This window comes from Ranitomeya imitator, chromosome 10, assembly GCF_032444005.1.
Source record: "Ranitomeya imitator isolate aRanImi1 chromosome 10, aRanImi1.pri, whole genome shotgun sequence".
Classification (NCBI taxonomy): domain Eukaryota; kingdom Metazoa; phylum Chordata; class Amphibia; order Anura; family Dendrobatidae; genus Ranitomeya; species Ranitomeya imitator.
Window position 1 is genome coordinate 40,999,625 of NC_091291.1, and position 18,156 is coordinate 41,017,780.

At 39.7% G+C, this 18,156-nt stretch overlaps 1 protein-coding gene across 3 annotated transcripts in view; it reads right to left on the minus strand.

Annotated features, from left to right (window-relative positions):
* PTPRH (protein tyrosine phosphatase receptor type H) overlaps positions 1 to 18,156 on the minus strand; it is a 167,415-nt gene that overhangs the window by 61,689 nt on the left and 87,570 nt on the right. For all 3 annotated transcript variants that reach the window (XM_069740841.1, XM_069740843.1, XM_069740842.1), the window contains exons 2-5: positions 11,373 to 11,418; positions 7,552 to 7,812; positions 4,321 to 4,584; positions 2,586 to 2,846 (exon numbers count right to left, since the gene is read on the minus strand). In XM_069740841.1, coding sequence (XP_069596942.1) covers positions 2,586 to 2,846; positions 4,321 to 4,584; positions 7,552 to 7,812; positions 11,373 to 11,418 — 832 coding nt within the window. The remainder of the gene's footprint in view (positions 1 to 2,585; positions 2,847 to 4,320; positions 4,585 to 7,551; positions 7,813 to 11,372; positions 11,419 to 18,156) is intronic.

Consider the following 18,156-nt stretch of genomic DNA (forward strand, 5'->3'; position numbering starts at 1 on the left):
AGAGTTTGATTAGCGTCAGTTTTTACTATCAGAGTTTGGTCAGAGTTTTATGAGTTTTTCTCGGATTGAAATAAAAACTGATGGCAGTGCCCCAGATCCCATTACCATGACAGCTGGGCTCATGCTGAAGGCATCTGTCACCACCATCTTACTCCTCCTTTGAAGCTCAGCAACATGCTGAGCTTCAAAAGAAGACCTGGATTTTCACTATATACAGTAATACTACGATATTGACGTATATAGTGTAGGCAATTGTACGATTACAGGTTTTAATCTTTTGAGAGGACAAAAAAATAAAGATTAAAAAAATAATCACGAATGGTCATGTAATGACCACTGGAACTAGCAAGCAGAACCGAATCCTGACAATAACACAATGCTAGGATTTGTCAGGCTACAGTGTTGACCTTTAGAATCAATGCTCCTAACAAATACAGGTGTAATTATCCTTGTTAAATGACACAATACCTTATTAATACAGCCATATATAATTTTGACAAGTTATGGATTGTTACATGTGTGCAAGATCAGAACCATTAGCAGTACATGAAAATATCACCAGAGACACCATTAGTACAGAAATACATCACCAGAACCACCATTAGTACAGAAATACATCACCAAACCACCATTAGCACAAAAATACATCACCAAACCACCATTAGCACAGAAATACATCACCAAACCACCACTAGTACTGAAATACATTACCAAACCACCATTAGCACAGAAATACATCACCAAACCACCATCAGTACATGAATGCATCACCAAACCACCATTAGTACAGAAATACATCACCAGAACCACCATTAGTACAGAAATACATCACCAGAACCACCATTAGTACAGAAATACAACACCAAACCACCATTAGCACAGAAATACATCACCAAACCACCATCAGTACATGAATGCATCACCAGAACCACCATTAGTACAGCATCAGAAACACCATCAGTACAGTAATTCAGGACCAAAACCAACATCAAAACATAAAAGCATCACAAGAACCGCCATCAGTAAATTAATACAGCTCCAGAAACAGTATGAGTACAGGAATTAGCACCAAGGTTAGTACAGCGATAAATTGCAATGTCAGGTCAGCTCCATATACAAGTGTATCACATAAATCTACAACTTACAGCATGTTCTTAACAATGGTAAGGAAACAGCAGAAGTTGCTGTTTCCAGCCATCATCAGACTGAGGACCATAGAAGAACCACAGTATGGATAGGACATAGTTATTATCACAAATAAACATTTACACCCAGGTACCTTATAGGTGATGTGTTCTTTGATTGGAGTCATTCTCATTCTTTTCTTCTCCATTTTGTCCAGATGCCATGATGAGTTTTCACAACCACAGCTTGTTCCTATAGTTAACCTTTATAAAAAAAAGTATGCCCTACCCTGTAGCCCTGAATAATTGCCTCTCACTGTGCTCCCTACACGGAATATAACCCTTACACTATTCCTCTTGTGTTACAAGGATTCCACACTGACCCTCTCCTTTCCATACTGGCTCCCTCTTCACACTCTTCCCTCACACTGTGTTTCTCCTATTCTCCAATCACTATACTGTGCTCTTTCCTTACACTGGCTCCCTTCTACCTACTGTCCCCTCCAAACTGTGCCCGCACACTATCCCAATGGCTGTTCCATCTTGATACTGCCCCTCATACTACTCAGTCTTTATATTTTACCAACATACACATTTCTCCTCCCAGTACTATCTCATAGCACATCCTCCTCCACACCCATACTGTCTCATCACATTCTCCAGAGCCCCCTTACTGTCTCCTTACACATTACCAGCCCCACTTGCCCATACTATCTCATCACACATTCTGCCCACCCATTCCACCCAGTCTCCTCACACATTCTCAGCCCCACCTCCCATTAGATTTCTTCATTTTTTTTCCATCAACCATTTTGCCCATATTGTTTTTTTCCCACACATTCCCAACGCCCTTGCTCATACGGTCTCCTCATATATTTTCCTAGCCCCTGCAGCCCATAATGTATAATCACAATTCCAAGTCCCCTCCTGATAATACTGTCTCCTCACATATTCCCAGTCCCCCTTCCCATACTGCCTCTTCACGCATTCCTAGCCACCATGACCATACTGTCTCCTCACACATTCCCTGCCATCTGCGCCTAGTTCAAAATCCCTGCCCCTCCCCCGAGATTAAACCACTTGTTATACTGAGCTACCTTCTGAGAAATTTATGGAATATTGAAGGTATATTCAACTATTTTCTGATGGATGCAGACTATATTTTCGGGACTGTCTCAAACAGCACTACAGCCCTCTACTTGTATATTTATATTGAGCTTTTAGGATATGTTCACGTGGACCAGTTTTGATTGGATTCTAACTTCAAAATTTGCATGAAAAAATTTTCATACAGTTTTATAAAAATCCGCTTCTCTACATGTCTGACAGCCATTCCATTCCGGTGTCAGCTGAATTCCAGCCAGAGTACACCTCATTCTACTTAATGTGCTTCTGATTAGGTGATCACCTGAACCAAACCATGTCTAGAAAAAGTGTTAAGATATATAGCCATGAACTTACGTGTTGTCGCACTCGCAACGTTAGATGCAGCGCTGGAAACACCATTGGGGGTAACTGCAAAGACTGTGAAGTTGTAGGTTGTTCCTGGGTCCAGGTTCTTTATCTCTGCGGTGTTTGCCTTTATACCTGACTCACTGGTACGTCCACCCTCTACAGTATAGGTATAAGCGGAGCTACTGGGGTCAGAGGAGGAATTCCACTTGAGGATCACAGAATTCTCGGATGTAGAAACGACTACCAAGGTTGTGATAGCTGAGGGTTCTTGGAGGAGACACAATAAAAATTAAAAAATAGTCAGATTTTTCATTGCAAATCACAGTTCTTCATTGTATATAATGTATATAATCCGTACGTAAAGCAGTACAATATTTACACGAGGGTCATCGTAGTTGGACGGACTGTCATAACCACCACAGTCGCAGAATGTATGAAATGAACACATAATACAGCAGTCTAGGTCATAAGAATTAACAGATAACCTAATAGACCACTATAAAAGGGCAGAGCAGCTTAAAGACACGCCCCAGAGGATCCTGCGGCCAGGCCCTCTTGTAAAAACCACAAAACTAACCATAAACTAATAAAAATGGCCATGTCTCTGGAACTGTACAGCATTAGGCATTAATTTTTTACATGCTGGAATTGTGGTGGTTATTAATCCATAGGTGTATTTTCATCTATTGTGACTATACCCTGCCAGTATACGGCGTACTTTTAACTGTTCTTATTTACCAAGTATATGTTTGTGCTAATAAAATTCTTAATCTCAGAATGATTCCCAAATTATACGCATCTGTTTTTTGTCTTGGAGAACTATACCTAAATATTTTTTTTTATGGAAGGAAACGGATGTTTTTTTCTCCTATTACTTTTCGTGAAACTGAAAAGCTTGAAAGAACATTTTATGGAAAAAAAAAATTAGATTTTGCATTCTTATGGCTCAATGTTATACTAGTTCGTTAAATACCTATTGATTTAAAATTCTCATTCAGCCTTTAGATCATCCAAACATCCTAAAAAATTACATCTAAGACATGGTGCCAATGAAAGGTAGACCTATGGTGAATATTATTTAATAACTAGTATGGTATGACTATCTGGTTTAAGGTTATAATAAAAGTTTGAAAATTGCTATTTTTTTTTGCAAATTTGAGATATTTTCATAAATAACCACATAGCCCTGAATTTACCAGCAACATAAAGTACAATGTGTCAAGAAAAAAAAAAAAAAATCACTCAATCCCTGGTTTATGTATTTATGTTAATAGCACAATTGGAGAAGGTTACATTGTTAATTTACCTTTATGGTTATAGAACCTAAATCATCAAAGCAATTACACAAAAACTCTGGAGTAGATCTCTTTGAAAACTCACAAATATTTTTGCGTAAAGAATGTTATGACTTTGGCATTTGCATGCCGTTTTCGCTAAAAATTGGTAGGATGGGAAGGCGCAACACCACAGCTCATCTAATTCATGACATCTTATTCCAGTCACTGACTGGAGTAGGATTTGTGGGAAGGTGCACCTAGGCACACGCCACTGCTCAGACACTGCTGGTTCATGAAGAAGTGAGTGCATCTTAATGAATCAGGGACATCGGACTTCAACCACATTAAGACTGGCGAGAACAACTCCAGTCGTGATAAATCCAGGCAATAAACTGTATGCCGGAAACTATGGTGGAACTGCACTTTTACAGATAATGTGATGCAGAATCTTACAAATAACTTACTTGTTGTATTTGTTGTCTGCTGAGATGTTTGGCTTTTTACTCCATTTTGGGTCAAAGTGAAGATGGTGAAAGTGTAATTGGTCCCCGGCGAGAGTCCCGTTATATGAATGGCGTTGGTGGTACTGGTAGAATTGATATCGCCCGGTTGTGTGATTACGAAGTACCGATAGGTGTCTTTATTAATATCACCAGGGATGGTCCAGCTGAGATTCATTTCATTCGTTCCTACAGCAGTGACCTGGAAATCAGAGACACTGGAGGGCACTAAGGGGAACAAAAGGGGACACATCAGGTTATCAGATCATCTATACGCATAAGGACAAGGTTATTATCATCAGTAGTAGCTGTAGCATAGGGAACATATCAGTGCAGTTTGTACAACGCTACTATAATTTGCATCATATTAAGTCATATATGCAGTGTTGGACTGGGGTGCCAAGGGTCCACCAGTAACACTGACTTTGAGGGCCCACCAGTAACACTGACTTTGAGCGCCCACTTTCACCTGCACACAGTAACACTGACTTTGAGCGCCCACTTTCACCTGCGCACAGTAACATTGACTTTGAGCGCCCACTTTCACCTGCACACAGTAACATTGACTTTGAGCGCCCACTTTCACCTGCACACAGTAACATTGACTTTGAGAGTCTACTTTCACCTGCACACAGTAACATTGACTTTGAGGGCCCACTTTTACCTGCGCACAGTAACATTGACTTTGAGAGCCCACTTTCACCTGCGCACAGTAACATTGACTTTGAGGGCCCACTTTCACCTGCGCACAGTAACATTGACTTTGAGGGCCCACTTTCACCTGCACACAGTAACATTGACTTTGAGCGCCCACTTTCACCTGCACACAGTAACATTGACTTTGAGGGCCCACTTTTACCTGCGCACAGTAACATTGACTTTGAGGGCCCACTTTCACCTGCGCACAGTAACATTGACTTTGAGAGCCCACTTTCACCTGCGCACAGTAACATTGACTTTGAGCGCCCACTTTCACCTGCACACAGTAACATTGACTTTGAGGGCCCACTTTTACCTGCGCACAGTAACATTGACTTTGAGGGCCCACTTTCACCTGCACACAGTAACATTGACTTTGAGAGTCTACTTTCACCTGCGCACAGTAACATTGACTTTGAGAGCCCACTTTCACCTGCACACAGTAACATTGACTTTGAGGGCCCACTTTCACCTGCGCACAGTAACATTGACTTTGAGGGCCCACTTTCATCTGCGCACAAATATTACACTTCCCTTGTTCACAAATTTACCAATATCTCTATAATAATAAACTGGATAGTTTGGTTAATGAATGGGGAGATGCTGTTTTTTTCTGTAGAGAGTGAATCAAATGAATTATGCCAAGTACTGTCCATACAGTTGGGTTTGGGGGCCCAGATCTGCACCGGGGCCCACCGGGGGATTCCCTTCTACCCTATGGGCCAGTCCGAGCCTACATACATGTATGAAAAAACTGCTGGAAGAGGCTCCTGTCTGTGCACTGAAACATTTTCTGTTCACATCACCATTGGACACTCTTTATCCAGTATTTTCTCCAAAATCTGTAAACATAGAGGATCCTATTTTACTCAATGCGGTCTGCTGGGGGCTGCAGGAGTCCTGCTTTTAAGGGACCAAGTAGATCACAGCTGTATCCAATGCTTATAATTTTCTTAAAAGTAATCGGTCACTAGGTTTTTATTATTCCATCTGAGAGCAGCATGATGTAGGAGCAGAGGGCCTGATTCCAGCAATATATCACTTACCAGGCTTCTTTTTCATGAAAATCTCTTTATCTGCTGCAGATCTAGCAGTTCTCTAAATGCTGAGCTCCTTATAACCCCGCCCACACCACTGATTGGCCGCTTTCTGCCTATGGACAGTGTGCTCAGAAAGCAGCCAATCAGTGGTGGGGGTGGGATTATACAGAGCTCATGAATACAGAGGACTACATGGCTGAAGGTTTACTAGTCCTCTAGTGATAATCTTCTGATGATAAAACAGGCATTTTATCAAAACTAAAGCATGCAGCACAGTAAGTGTCACATCGCTGGAATCAGGGTCTCCGTCCCTACACTATGCTGCTCTTAAATGGCAATAACGTGGAGACAGATTCTCTTGAAGTAACAGGCTGGACTGTAGACTTTTTACCCGCCCTGATGCACTGAGCAGAAAAAAAAAAGTTGTACACTTATGTCCATGTCTAGAAAATCATGTGTGACAATTGTAGCAAACGCTCAGCTGTGAGAAGTCTTAGACCTGTGCATCATTCCCAGCCTCTGAATGTAAGCAAGTGGTTATGATTGGCTGCAGTGGTTGCATTACTGATGCACAACATATGAGAGGTGGGGACGCAGAGGGGTCCTGTGGGTGGAAGCAGAGGGGTCCTGTGGATTTACATGGGATCTGTCTGGTTTTCATCTGTCGCTTAGTTTTAGAATGAAAAAAAAAGAAAAACTCCGGCATGCAAAACCTTTTCTTTTGTCCTAAACATTTTTTTAATTTTTTTCATTTGCCATACGGTTCCAGAGATACGGACCTCTTTGTTTAGTACTAATTTTATGGTCTTTAAAAGGGGGTGTGGTTCAAAGGGTAATTATGCACAGCAGCCTAAAGACACGCCCATGAGGATCCTGTGAACGATATTTCATTAATAAAGACCATAAAGGTTAGTTCTAAATAAATAGCCATTTATCTATGGAACCGTATGGAGGATTTACAAAATACAGTAAAAGGAATACTCAGGGGAGTTGCGGAAATTAGATGAGAGCCATAACACAATGGAGAAAAGTCTTAATAAATCCATCCGTCAGTACTATATGATGAATAAGGTCCTGTATTACTGACATTTTGGACTACAACCTTGTATAACAAATTTGTCTCTGTATATAATCTATGCAAATGCACATAAACACAGACCACGATGTAAAGAAACCAAGTGTTTGACGAGCTCCATAATTGAGGATGGCAAATGTATTTCTTCAGATTAACTTCTATAGAAAAAAGATTTTTGATATTTGTTTTTTTATGAGGTGGATTTACCTTTAATAAAATAAAGGGCTTTTCACTGCTTGACCTAAATTTCTGCAGTCACTCTTTGTGACCGTAGATTGACTAATCTTGGCACTGTGCACTAAGCACACTGTCAGGATTCCAGTCTATGATCAGATCCAGCGGGCAGTCATGTGCCACCAACTACTGAAATACTCCACTTACATGTTGTTACAGACTTGGTGCTTCCAGGGCTGCTGGTGCCAGTGTTGTCGATGGCATAGATTGTTATTGTATAATTGACTCCAGGTAATAAACCATTTGCTGTATATGGAGACGCTGAAGTCTGATTTATTATGTTTGACGTCCCATTATTGACAACGACTCTGTACTCGGTAATATTCGCACTGGTAGAGTTGGTCCATGAAACCGTGAAGGAGTCTTTAGTGACGCTAACTGCATTCACATTCGTAACGTCAAGTGGGGCTAAAAGTGAGAAAAGATAAATAATAACATATGAATTACGGTAAATTAACATATAAATATTTTTTTTTAACAATGTGAAATCAGAATTGTTCCCTTTAGAAGCTGGAACAGTCCAATTACCTGCAAAGCCATCTTGTTTAGACATGCTTCCGCCAGCTGTGGAATTGTTCTAAGATTACTGCAACTTGGGTCAGCATGGAGTTAATATAGCCCTGTCTTCCCTGATCTTTCTTCTAGGCTTAAACAGTCACTCCGATCAAAGTTATTATCTTCTTTATATATTGCCATCATCTATTATAGATAGCTATGCACTTACAATTGCTCATTTTACCTTTCTACCCAGATAATTCTTCTCTTTTCTCTGCTCTGTGTAGAAACTGGAAGTCACTTGTCCTTGCATTTATCATTCACCTCCTGACCCAGCTGTTTCCTCCTGTCCCCCTGCCAGAGACTTTTGCAGTTAATCATGACTCATACAGGGAAAATTGACCTCCTGTTTCTACATAGAGCTTAGAAGGATTCAGCTACTCAGTTTTTAATCACGTAATGTCATAGACCTAATGAAAAAAGAGAAGAATTAGCTGGGCAGAAGGGCAAACTGAGCAATTGTAAATACACAGTGCTGTATAATATGATGACTGCTATATATTAAGAAGAAAAAAATGTTGATGGGAGGGGGGCTTCTCTACTCATGATGATCAGCTTAAAAATTTTTAAAAATTTTTGTGACTGAGCTGATGTTTTTATTGATATCATTTTGAAGTAGATATGATGTTTTGATCGCCTCTTTTTACTGCTTTTGTTGTTGCGGTGGTTTTCCAATTGGATTAATTTATTTGATATTTTGATAGTACAGACTTTTCCGAGCGCAGCGATACTAAATACGTGTATTTTTTATTATTATCATTTCTTACTTTTTACTAGACAAAAAGGGAGGCAAGTTGAACTTTTTATTTTTTTGTAAACTATTCACTGTATTAAATTATTTTAGCGGACTTGTACGTGCGATCGTCTGATCATTTGTACTATACACATCAAATCCAAATACATGGTCTCCTATGAAAGTCGGGCACGTGTTGGCTTTTACCGGAGTACCATCATGATAGTCTCTGGGGTCTTTAGCAGACCCCTGGTGGTCATAGCAACACATCGGCATACCGTGATCACGTCATGGTCAAGCCAATGGACGTTTAAAACGGTGTGCCCCCCCCTGCAGCTGGCTGGATTCAGAGCTCCGATCTATCTGCCGCTCTTAGAGGCAGATGATGGCGGATTATAGCGGCCATCATCTGCCGGCAAAGATGTGTTCTCTGCTTGCCTGCGAGCATCAAAGTGAGGGAGTCGGCATATGATATACCAAGTATGTCATGTGTTGGTAAGGAGTTAATGAAATTTCGCAGAAATTCATTGGAGGACTGTATAATGTTGAGAACTTTGGGAGAATCTGATTATGCTGCTGCTATCATGCCTTCAATTTAACAGTCCTACAACCCCTGGCAAAAATTATGGAATCACCGGCCTTGGAGGATGTTCATTCAGTTGTTTAATTTTGTAGAAAAAAAAGCAGATCACAGACATGGCACCAAACTAAAGTCATTTCAAATGGCAACTTTCTGGCTTTAAGAAACACTAAAAGAAATCAAGAACAAAAAGTGTGGTAGTCAGTAATGGTTCCTTTTTTTAACCAAGCATAGGGGAAAACTTATGGAATCACTCAATTCTGAGGAAAAAATTATGGAATCTCCCTGTAAATTTTCATACCCAAAACTAACACCGGCATCAAATTAGATCTGCTCGTTATTCTGCATCTAAAATGGAGTGATCACACCTTGTAGAGCTGTTGCACCAAGTAGACGGACATGAATCATGGCTCCAACATGAGAGATGTCAATTGAAACAAAAGAGAGGATTATCAAACTCTTAAAAGAGGGTAAATCATCACACAATGTTGCAAAAGATGTTGGTTGTTCACAGTTGGCTGAGTCTAAAATCTGGACCAAATACAAACAACACGGGAAGGTTGTTAAAGGCAAACATACTGGTAGACCAAGGAAGACATCAAAGCATCAAGACCAGAAACTTCAAGCAATATGTCTTCAAAACAGGAAATGCACAACAAAACAAATGAGGAATAAATGAGTGGAAACTGGAGTCAACGTCTGTGACCGAACTGTAAGAAACCGCCTAAAGGAAATGGGATTTACATACAGAAAAGCTAAATGAAAGCCATCATTAACACCCAACAGAAAAAAACAAGGTTACAATGGACTAAGGAAAAGCAATGGTGGACTGTGCATGACTGGATGAAAGTCATATTCAGCGATGAATCGCGAATCTGCATTGGGCAAGGTGATGATGCTGGAACTTTTGTTCGGTGCCGTTCCAATTAGATTTATAAAGATGACTGCCTGAAGAGAACATGCAAATTTCCACAGTCATTGATGATATGGGGCTGCATGTCAGGTAAAGGCACTGGGGAGATGGCTGTCATTACATCTTCAATAAATGCACAAGTTTATGTTGATATTTTGGGCACTTTTCTTATCCCATCAATTGAAAGGAAGTTTGGCGATGATGAGATCATTTTCCAAGATGATAATGCATCCTGCCATAGAGGAAAAACTGTGAAAACATTCCTGGAAAAAAGACACATAAGGTCAATGTCATGGCCTGCAAATAGTCCGGATCTCAATCCAACTGAAAATCTTTGGTGGAAGTTGAAGAAAATGGTCGATGACAAGGCTCCAACCTGCAAAGCTGATCTGGTAACAGCAATCTCAGAAAGTTGGAGCCAGATTGATGAAGAGTCTTGTGTGACACTCATTAAGTCCAGGCCTCAGAGACTGCAAGCTGTTAGAAAGCCAGAGGTGGTGCAACAAAATACTAGTGATGTTTTGGACGGTTTTTTGTTTTTTTTGTTTTTCATGATTCCATAATTTTTTCCTCAGAATTGAGTGATTCCATAATTTTTCCCCTATGTTGGTTAAAAAAAAGTAACCAGTACTGACTACCACATTTTTTGTTCTTGAATTCTTTTAGTGTTTCTTAAAGCCAGAAAGTTGCCATTTGAAATGACTGTAGCTTTGTGCCATGTTTGTGATCTGCTTTTTTTCTACAACATTAAACAACTGAATGAACATCCTCCAAGGCCGGTGATTCCATCATTTTTGCCAGGGGTTGTATAAGTTTTCTGTCCACTGATTGATGGAGGTCCTACTTCACAAAAAAATGATAAGCGACTGGAAAAAAAATAAAACTTTCTAACTTTTTTAGCAAATTAATGAACATTGCATTTGGTGTGATAAACATAAGCGAGCAACAAAAGAGAAAAAAAGAAAAAAAAGTGTCCTGAAAAAAGAAAAAAAAAGAAAAAATACAAATCAGAACTTTGAGTTCTTTTAAAAAAATATATATTTAGCATAAAAACCTAATATAAATAAAAGGCAATGTTCTGCTGACAGATTCCCATCAAGAAACCAAAGCGGAGAAATCTGTCTAATTGCAAAAAATACAAAAATTCCATGATAAACGCACAACGCAGACAGTAAACTTATACTCACCACCCTGAGCCACAATTCTGTATGTACCCAGATAAAGGAGAACGGTCTGTAAGAAAAAAAATAAAATCATAGATTAAAAAAAAGCACATTATAAACAGGTTTACAAAGTATGTGACAAAATAGCAAAAAAAAAAACAATAAAAATACAACAAAAACAAAAAGGAAGGTAAATGCCATCTCCAGTCTTTATGCTCTTGTCTCAGTACATGCCATGAGACTATGCCATAACCTTTTCCCGGTAGTTGGCATACAGCCTGGGATAGATACGGGGACTGGTTATTTAGAACTAGCCCAATGCTTGAGACAGGAGAAAGGGGAAAATGCGTTAAGTCAAAAAAACATATTAAAAAGTGGTATCATCTTAGTTCATCAGGAGTACACCACTTCCCAGCCTCTTGCTTGTTGGGGAACAGCGCGCTCCTGATGATTGACACTTTAATGGCGCAACTGTGCCACGGCCGGCACTGTGCCCTCTCAAACACTGCAGGCCGTCCTGGGAGCCCAGGGTCCAGATTCAGACTTCTAGCCAGCTTTAGAGCAGCGCTCGCAAGCTCTATAGCAACAAGCTTGTAAGCGCTGCACTCCTTACCTAGGAGATCAGCCACTGCTTACAAATTGCAGTAACTTGGGCAACAGAGTAGTGGTTCAGTGGCTAGCACTGTTTCCTGGAATCTCTAGAGTCCTGGGTTCAAATCCCACCAAGGACAACATCTGCAAGGAGTTTGTATGTTCTCCCCGTGTTTGTTTGGGTTTCCTCCAGGTTCTCTAATTTCCTCCCACATTCAAAAGGTATACTGACACAGAATCCAAATTGTGAGCCCCAATGGGGATAGTGCCGATAAAGTCCTGTGGAATTAACGGCGCTATATAAGGGAGTAAAAAAAAAAAAAAAAAAATGAATAAAATAAAATTAAAAATCCCTATGCTCTTGACATCAGAAAGTATTTCTAATAAGTAGCTTGCTTGTTTTTCAATTGTATCCCTTTAAAAAGATGAGACCACTCACCGCACACAAGAACAGTAGAGAAAAAAGTAATTAGAGCAATTAGATTACATTCATTTTATTAGCTCACAATCCATGAGTTACTTTTGCACGTGTGTAATATCAAACTGACCAGTAGGAGGCAACATTTCTCCAAAGAAAAATTGAGAACCAGCCAAGGTTTCATTCCCCTAGGATGCAGATTTCTCATATTCAGCTCTATATCAATATTTAGTCATTTCCCAAATTTTACATTGTTCTCAAATGCAGTGAAACCTCCGATGCCTCATTCCTAAAACCACATGGAATACAAGTTTTTTTTAATTAAAAAACGTGAGTTTCTTTGGGTATTTTTTTGTAGCAGCTTTGCTCCAAAAGTCTCCTAAAACATTAAGCTTTTTAAGATGTTTTTGCAGCAGAAACTGAGCGGAAACTGCAGGTTTTTGAGGTTTTTAGGACAATTTGGAAAGTTTCCAGGCAGTGGTTATGTGCACATGATTTTTTTTATTTTATTTTTTTTTAACTAAGGCCTACCCAAGGTTCTTCAAGATTAAAAAAAAAAAAAAAAAAAAAAAAAACCTCCATCGTTTCTTGAGTGTTTTCCTAAAGGATTTGACAGCAAGCTGTTTTTTTGGAGGGTTTTTGTGAAATATTTTTTACTGTTTTTTTTTTTTTGTTTTTTTTTTTTTAACAGGCATTTTCTTTTTCACTCAATTGAATAATGAAGAAACCGCTAGAGTTTTAAAGCAAAAACTATGGTAAAACTGGCCAAAAAAAACCACGAGGTCGCCTCCCAATTATCTGTTGAGCTTTTCCATTGACTTGTAAAGTACAGAAGGTTTTAGAAATCCAAAGTGGTTCATAGATGTTCGAAAGCCTGATCATGAGCACAGCCAGTCGTTTTTACGTAGAAATGCTTAAGTTTGTTGTTTTGAGCATTTTCTGGTTTATACAGATGGTTTCCGTGGAGGAATCTGCCGAAAAAAGACAACATGTGAACATAGACAGTTTCTGCTCAAAAAACTTCTAAAAAAAAAAATCCTCCATGTGCCCATACCATTTAAAAAAAACTCATGAAAAACACTTGAAAAACTCTTCATTTCCACACCGAATCCAATTTGCTGTTCACATTTTAAAGCTTTTGAGCTTTTTATTTTTTTCCTGAAGAGGTTTTGAAAAATGTTTGGTGGGAAAGAGTGCACGTCACTCGAGGTGGATCCTCAAACTTGATCCCCAAACTTGACACTAGAGAGCATGTCATCTGAGCAAAGACTTTATCAAAACGTTGGAAAAACTTTCCGGGGTCGATTCATCAAGACTGACATAGTCGCAAAGTTTCTGCTCACTTCCACATTGTGCCGACATTGGTGAAAATTTGCGTAAAAATTGGCGTAAAACCTTTGATGAATCGCCTCCTTTGTTTTTGAGGGGATGCAGCTGCAGCTTTTCTCCCTCAGAAGGAGAGAGCGAGAACATGGCCTGACAAAGGACCTTGTAGGTCTGAAACATGTTGCTTGGGATGTTTCTTTTCTGCCTTTTTTTAATTTTTGTGCTGTTGTGTTCAACCATTTTTTTGTGCCTTTTATACTACTGGATCAATAAAGCAATTATTTTAGGACGATGTGAAGGTTGGCTATCGTTTGGACTGTTACCAAAATAATAGTGTCATGTCATCCACGTGAGCCGTTAACAGTGCCTTCAACAGGATCGGTATATTCGGGACAGCAAAGTTGACTCTTCACAGTAACAGCAGGTGGACCACCAAAAGCAGGGACAGCCAAAAGATGCCTTTAAAACTACGGCCTCCTTCAGACATCCATGAATCACATAAATGTTCTATCAGTGATTTTCATGGACAGAACAAGTACCCCTTACAGTCAATGGTGGCTGTAACCTATAGTGCTACCCATTCCGGGAGTATGGGCGTTTGTTGCCAAGTTGGAGTAACCAGCTCACCACTTTGGCCAACGGGACAGCACCACAACCAACTTGGTTCTCATTTTGACTTTGCCTTGTTTACCGACTATTTTTCAGATTTTCAATATTTTCCCTTGTCTGTCCTCCCGGTTCGGATCCAGCGAACTGACTATTTTTGCCAGCCTGCTCCACCGGCCAGCTACTACTCCGAGGACTCAACCGATGGTGTCTATGAAAGTCCACAAACTTGGACCATTGTAATGCCAAGTGGTTTCATTGTACATGGAGAAATACATGTCAAGAAAAACATAAAAAGGAGAATCGCTCAAAAAAAAAAAAAAACAACTTTCCATGGGTTCTGGAGGACCATTTCTAATAAAGTCAATGGTTATCGTGAATGGTAAAAATTTACGAATGTTTCCAGCAGTTCGCTATTCATGAAACAAGGTGAGGGCATCACCACAGATGGTCATTTTTGGTAGATACGCAATCATTTTATCTTTTAACCCATCACTAATTCAGAATGTCCTTTTGATTTTTTTTTAAATTGGGCATACATCGAAAAAGTGGAGAAAGGTATAAATTATCCAATGCTTCTTCCCTAAATCTCCAGTTTCTCTTTGATTCCCTTTTACAGTTAGAAGATTTCTGTAGGTCATTTTCACTTTTGTGTCTCACGAGCTCAGCCAGGTCTTCCTCCTCGCTGTCTTGTGTGTGGCTGTGAGATAACTGGCTGCAGCAGAAACTTCCCAGCTGTCCACCGTCAGCAGTAGGAGAAGAGGTCTGGAGCAACCTTACCCACTTGGCTAATCAGGTGGCTATTCACTGAACTATTTGCCAAAGATGAACATAATCAGAGATCAACCCCTTATGTTTTCCACTCGATTTCAACAAAAACTAATTCTTTTAGTTTCACGCAAAAAATTCTGTATACTGAAAATCGATGAGGGCAATTATAATTCCTCTTTAAAGAAAATCTGTTAACACGTTTTTGGTAATCTCAGAGCACCATGTTGTAGGAGGAGTCTGATTCCAGCGATGTGTCACTTACTGGGTTGTGTGCTTTTGTTTCAATAAAATCAGTGTTTTATTAGCAAGAGGTTTTCACGAGAGGACTTGGTGTCTCGTGCCTCCTGGTCCAACCACACCTCCACTACTGAAGAGCAGCTTTCTGTCAATATACACAAAACGCTTCCAATCAGTGGTGTGGGAGGGGTTATACACAGAAAGCTGCCAATCAGCGATGTGGGAGGGGTTATAAACAGAAAGCTGCCAATCAGCGATATGGGAGGGGTTATAAACAGAAAGCTGCCAATCAGCGATATGGGAGGGGTTATACACAGAAAGCTATCAGTGATGTGGGAGGGGTTATACACAGAAAGCTGCCAATCAGTGATGTGGGAGGGGTTATACACAGAAAGCTGCCAATCAGTGATGTGGGAGGGGTTATACACAGAAAGCTGCCAATCAGTGATGTGGGAGGGGTTATACACAGAAAGCTGCCAATCAGTGATGTGGGAGGGGTTATACACAGAAAGCTGCCAGTGATGTGGGAGGGGTTATACACAGAAAGCTTCCAATCAGTGATGTGGGAGGGGTTATATACAAAGCTGCCAATCAGCGATGTGGGAGAGGTTATACACAGAAAGCTGCCAATCAGCGATATGGGAGGGGTTATAAACAGAAAGCTGCCAATCAGCGATATGGGAGGGGTTATACACAGAAAGCTGCCAATCAGTGATGTGGGAGGGGTTATACACAGAAAGCTGCCAATCAGTGATGTGGGAGGGGTTATATACAAAGCTGCCAATCAGCGATGTGGGAGAGGTTATACACAGAAAGCTGCCAATCAGCGATGTGGGAGGAATTATACAGAGCTCAGCATTCCGAGCTCTGCATCAGAGAAAACAAGGATTCTATCAGAACTGTTGCACCCAGTAAACAAAGTGATACATCATTGCAATCAGGGTATCTATCCCTACATCATGCTGCTATCAAATTATGTAGCAATAGCAAGCAAATCGAAACCTTTTAATTCAAATCACTAGTTTCTAAGATAAATAAGAAAAAATGACCTTTTATCACAGAACACAATGCTCCTATAGTCAGTAGGTTGTGTCTGATATTAAAGATAGATGCAACCCATGGAAAAGAGCAATTTAGAATGAAAATCAGACCCTTCTCAGTGTGGGGTTTACACTACTATTTTGGCGTTGTGCCACCTGCCGTGTAACTACGCAACACTTCTACTTTCTAATATAGAAGGCAATCTCCATTTCCTTATTTTCCATTTTTGCCACACTGGCTTATTGTAAAATATGTCACATTAATATAAAAGAAATATTATAAATGATGCAGAGCTGTGATACAGAATTCATCAAAATGAGGTTATACTGTAATTTAGTGATTGTCGGATAAACACTTGTACATCTCCTCCAGAAATGCTCACCAGCTGGTAACACATAGGGATTGTCCTCTAATAATCTCACTTTCTGGGATATGCTTCCTACCACATAACCGTTAGAACTTCCAGTTATGCTCTAACTGGATTGAGCGTAGAATAAATTATTACAACAACCTTTGTTTTTATTTCATTAAAATAATTTTTAATAATGTGTTTGTGTATTTTTTAACTCTTTACTACTATTGGATTAATAATGGATAGGTGTCATAATTGACGCCTCTCCATTATTAATTAGGCTTAATGTCACCTTACAATAGCAAGGTGACATTAACCCTTCATTACCCCATATCCCACCGCTACACGGGAATGGGAAGAGAGTGGCCAAGTGCCAGGATAGGTGCATCTTCCAGATGTGCCTTTTCTGGGGTGGCTGGGGCAGATGTTTTTAGCCAAGGGGGGGCCAATAACCATGGACCCTCTCCAGGCTATTAATATCTGCCCTCAATCACTGGCTTTACTACTCTGGCGGAGAAAATTGCGCGGGAGCCCACGCCAATTTTTTCCACCATTTAACCCTGTAATTTAATAGCCAGAACGGACAAATTTTGCACATACACACTACTGACATTAGTAGTGTGTAATATGCAAAAAAAAATGGGGATAGGAGATGGTTTACTGTATGTAAACCATGTCTCATATCATGTCGGGTTTAGGAAGAAGATGGCAAAAGCCGGTAATTGAATTACCGGCTTTAAAGCTATCTAGCGCTGGATGAAGTAATAATATATATACATATATGTGTCTCACTGACACATATATATATATATATATATATACATATATATATATATATATATATATATATATATATATATATATATATATACATATATATATATATATATATATATATATATATATATATATATATATATATATATATATACACCTATTCTATGTGTCCACATTTATTCTACCTATTCTACTGTAAGCTGTCAGTGTGATTTTACTGTACAGCGCAATGAATTACCGGCTTTTCTCTCTAACAGCGCTGCGTATTTCTCGCAAGTCACACTGCTGGTCCGTGTGTAATCCGTATTTTTCTGGCTTCCATAGACTTTCATTGGCTTTTTTTGGCGCAATACGGTGACAAATGCAGCATGCTGCGATTTTCTACGGCCGTAGAAAGCCGTATAATACTGATCAGTAAAATACGGCAGATAGGAGCAGGGGCATAGAGAATAATTGTGCCGTTTGTTTTGCGAGTTTTATGGACGTATTTTCTGCGCTCTTACGTCCGTAAAACTCGCAAGTGTGACGGCGGCCTCAATGTGATGGAAAGAGGCAAATAGATCCAATGAGTGTAAGTAAATCAAAAATAATAAAAACTTTTTATTTAAAAAAAAAAAACACTGTGCGTTTCGGCTGCATTCCTACCTTCTTCAAGTGTATGTCACATCTGAGGAAGCCTGGATGTAGTC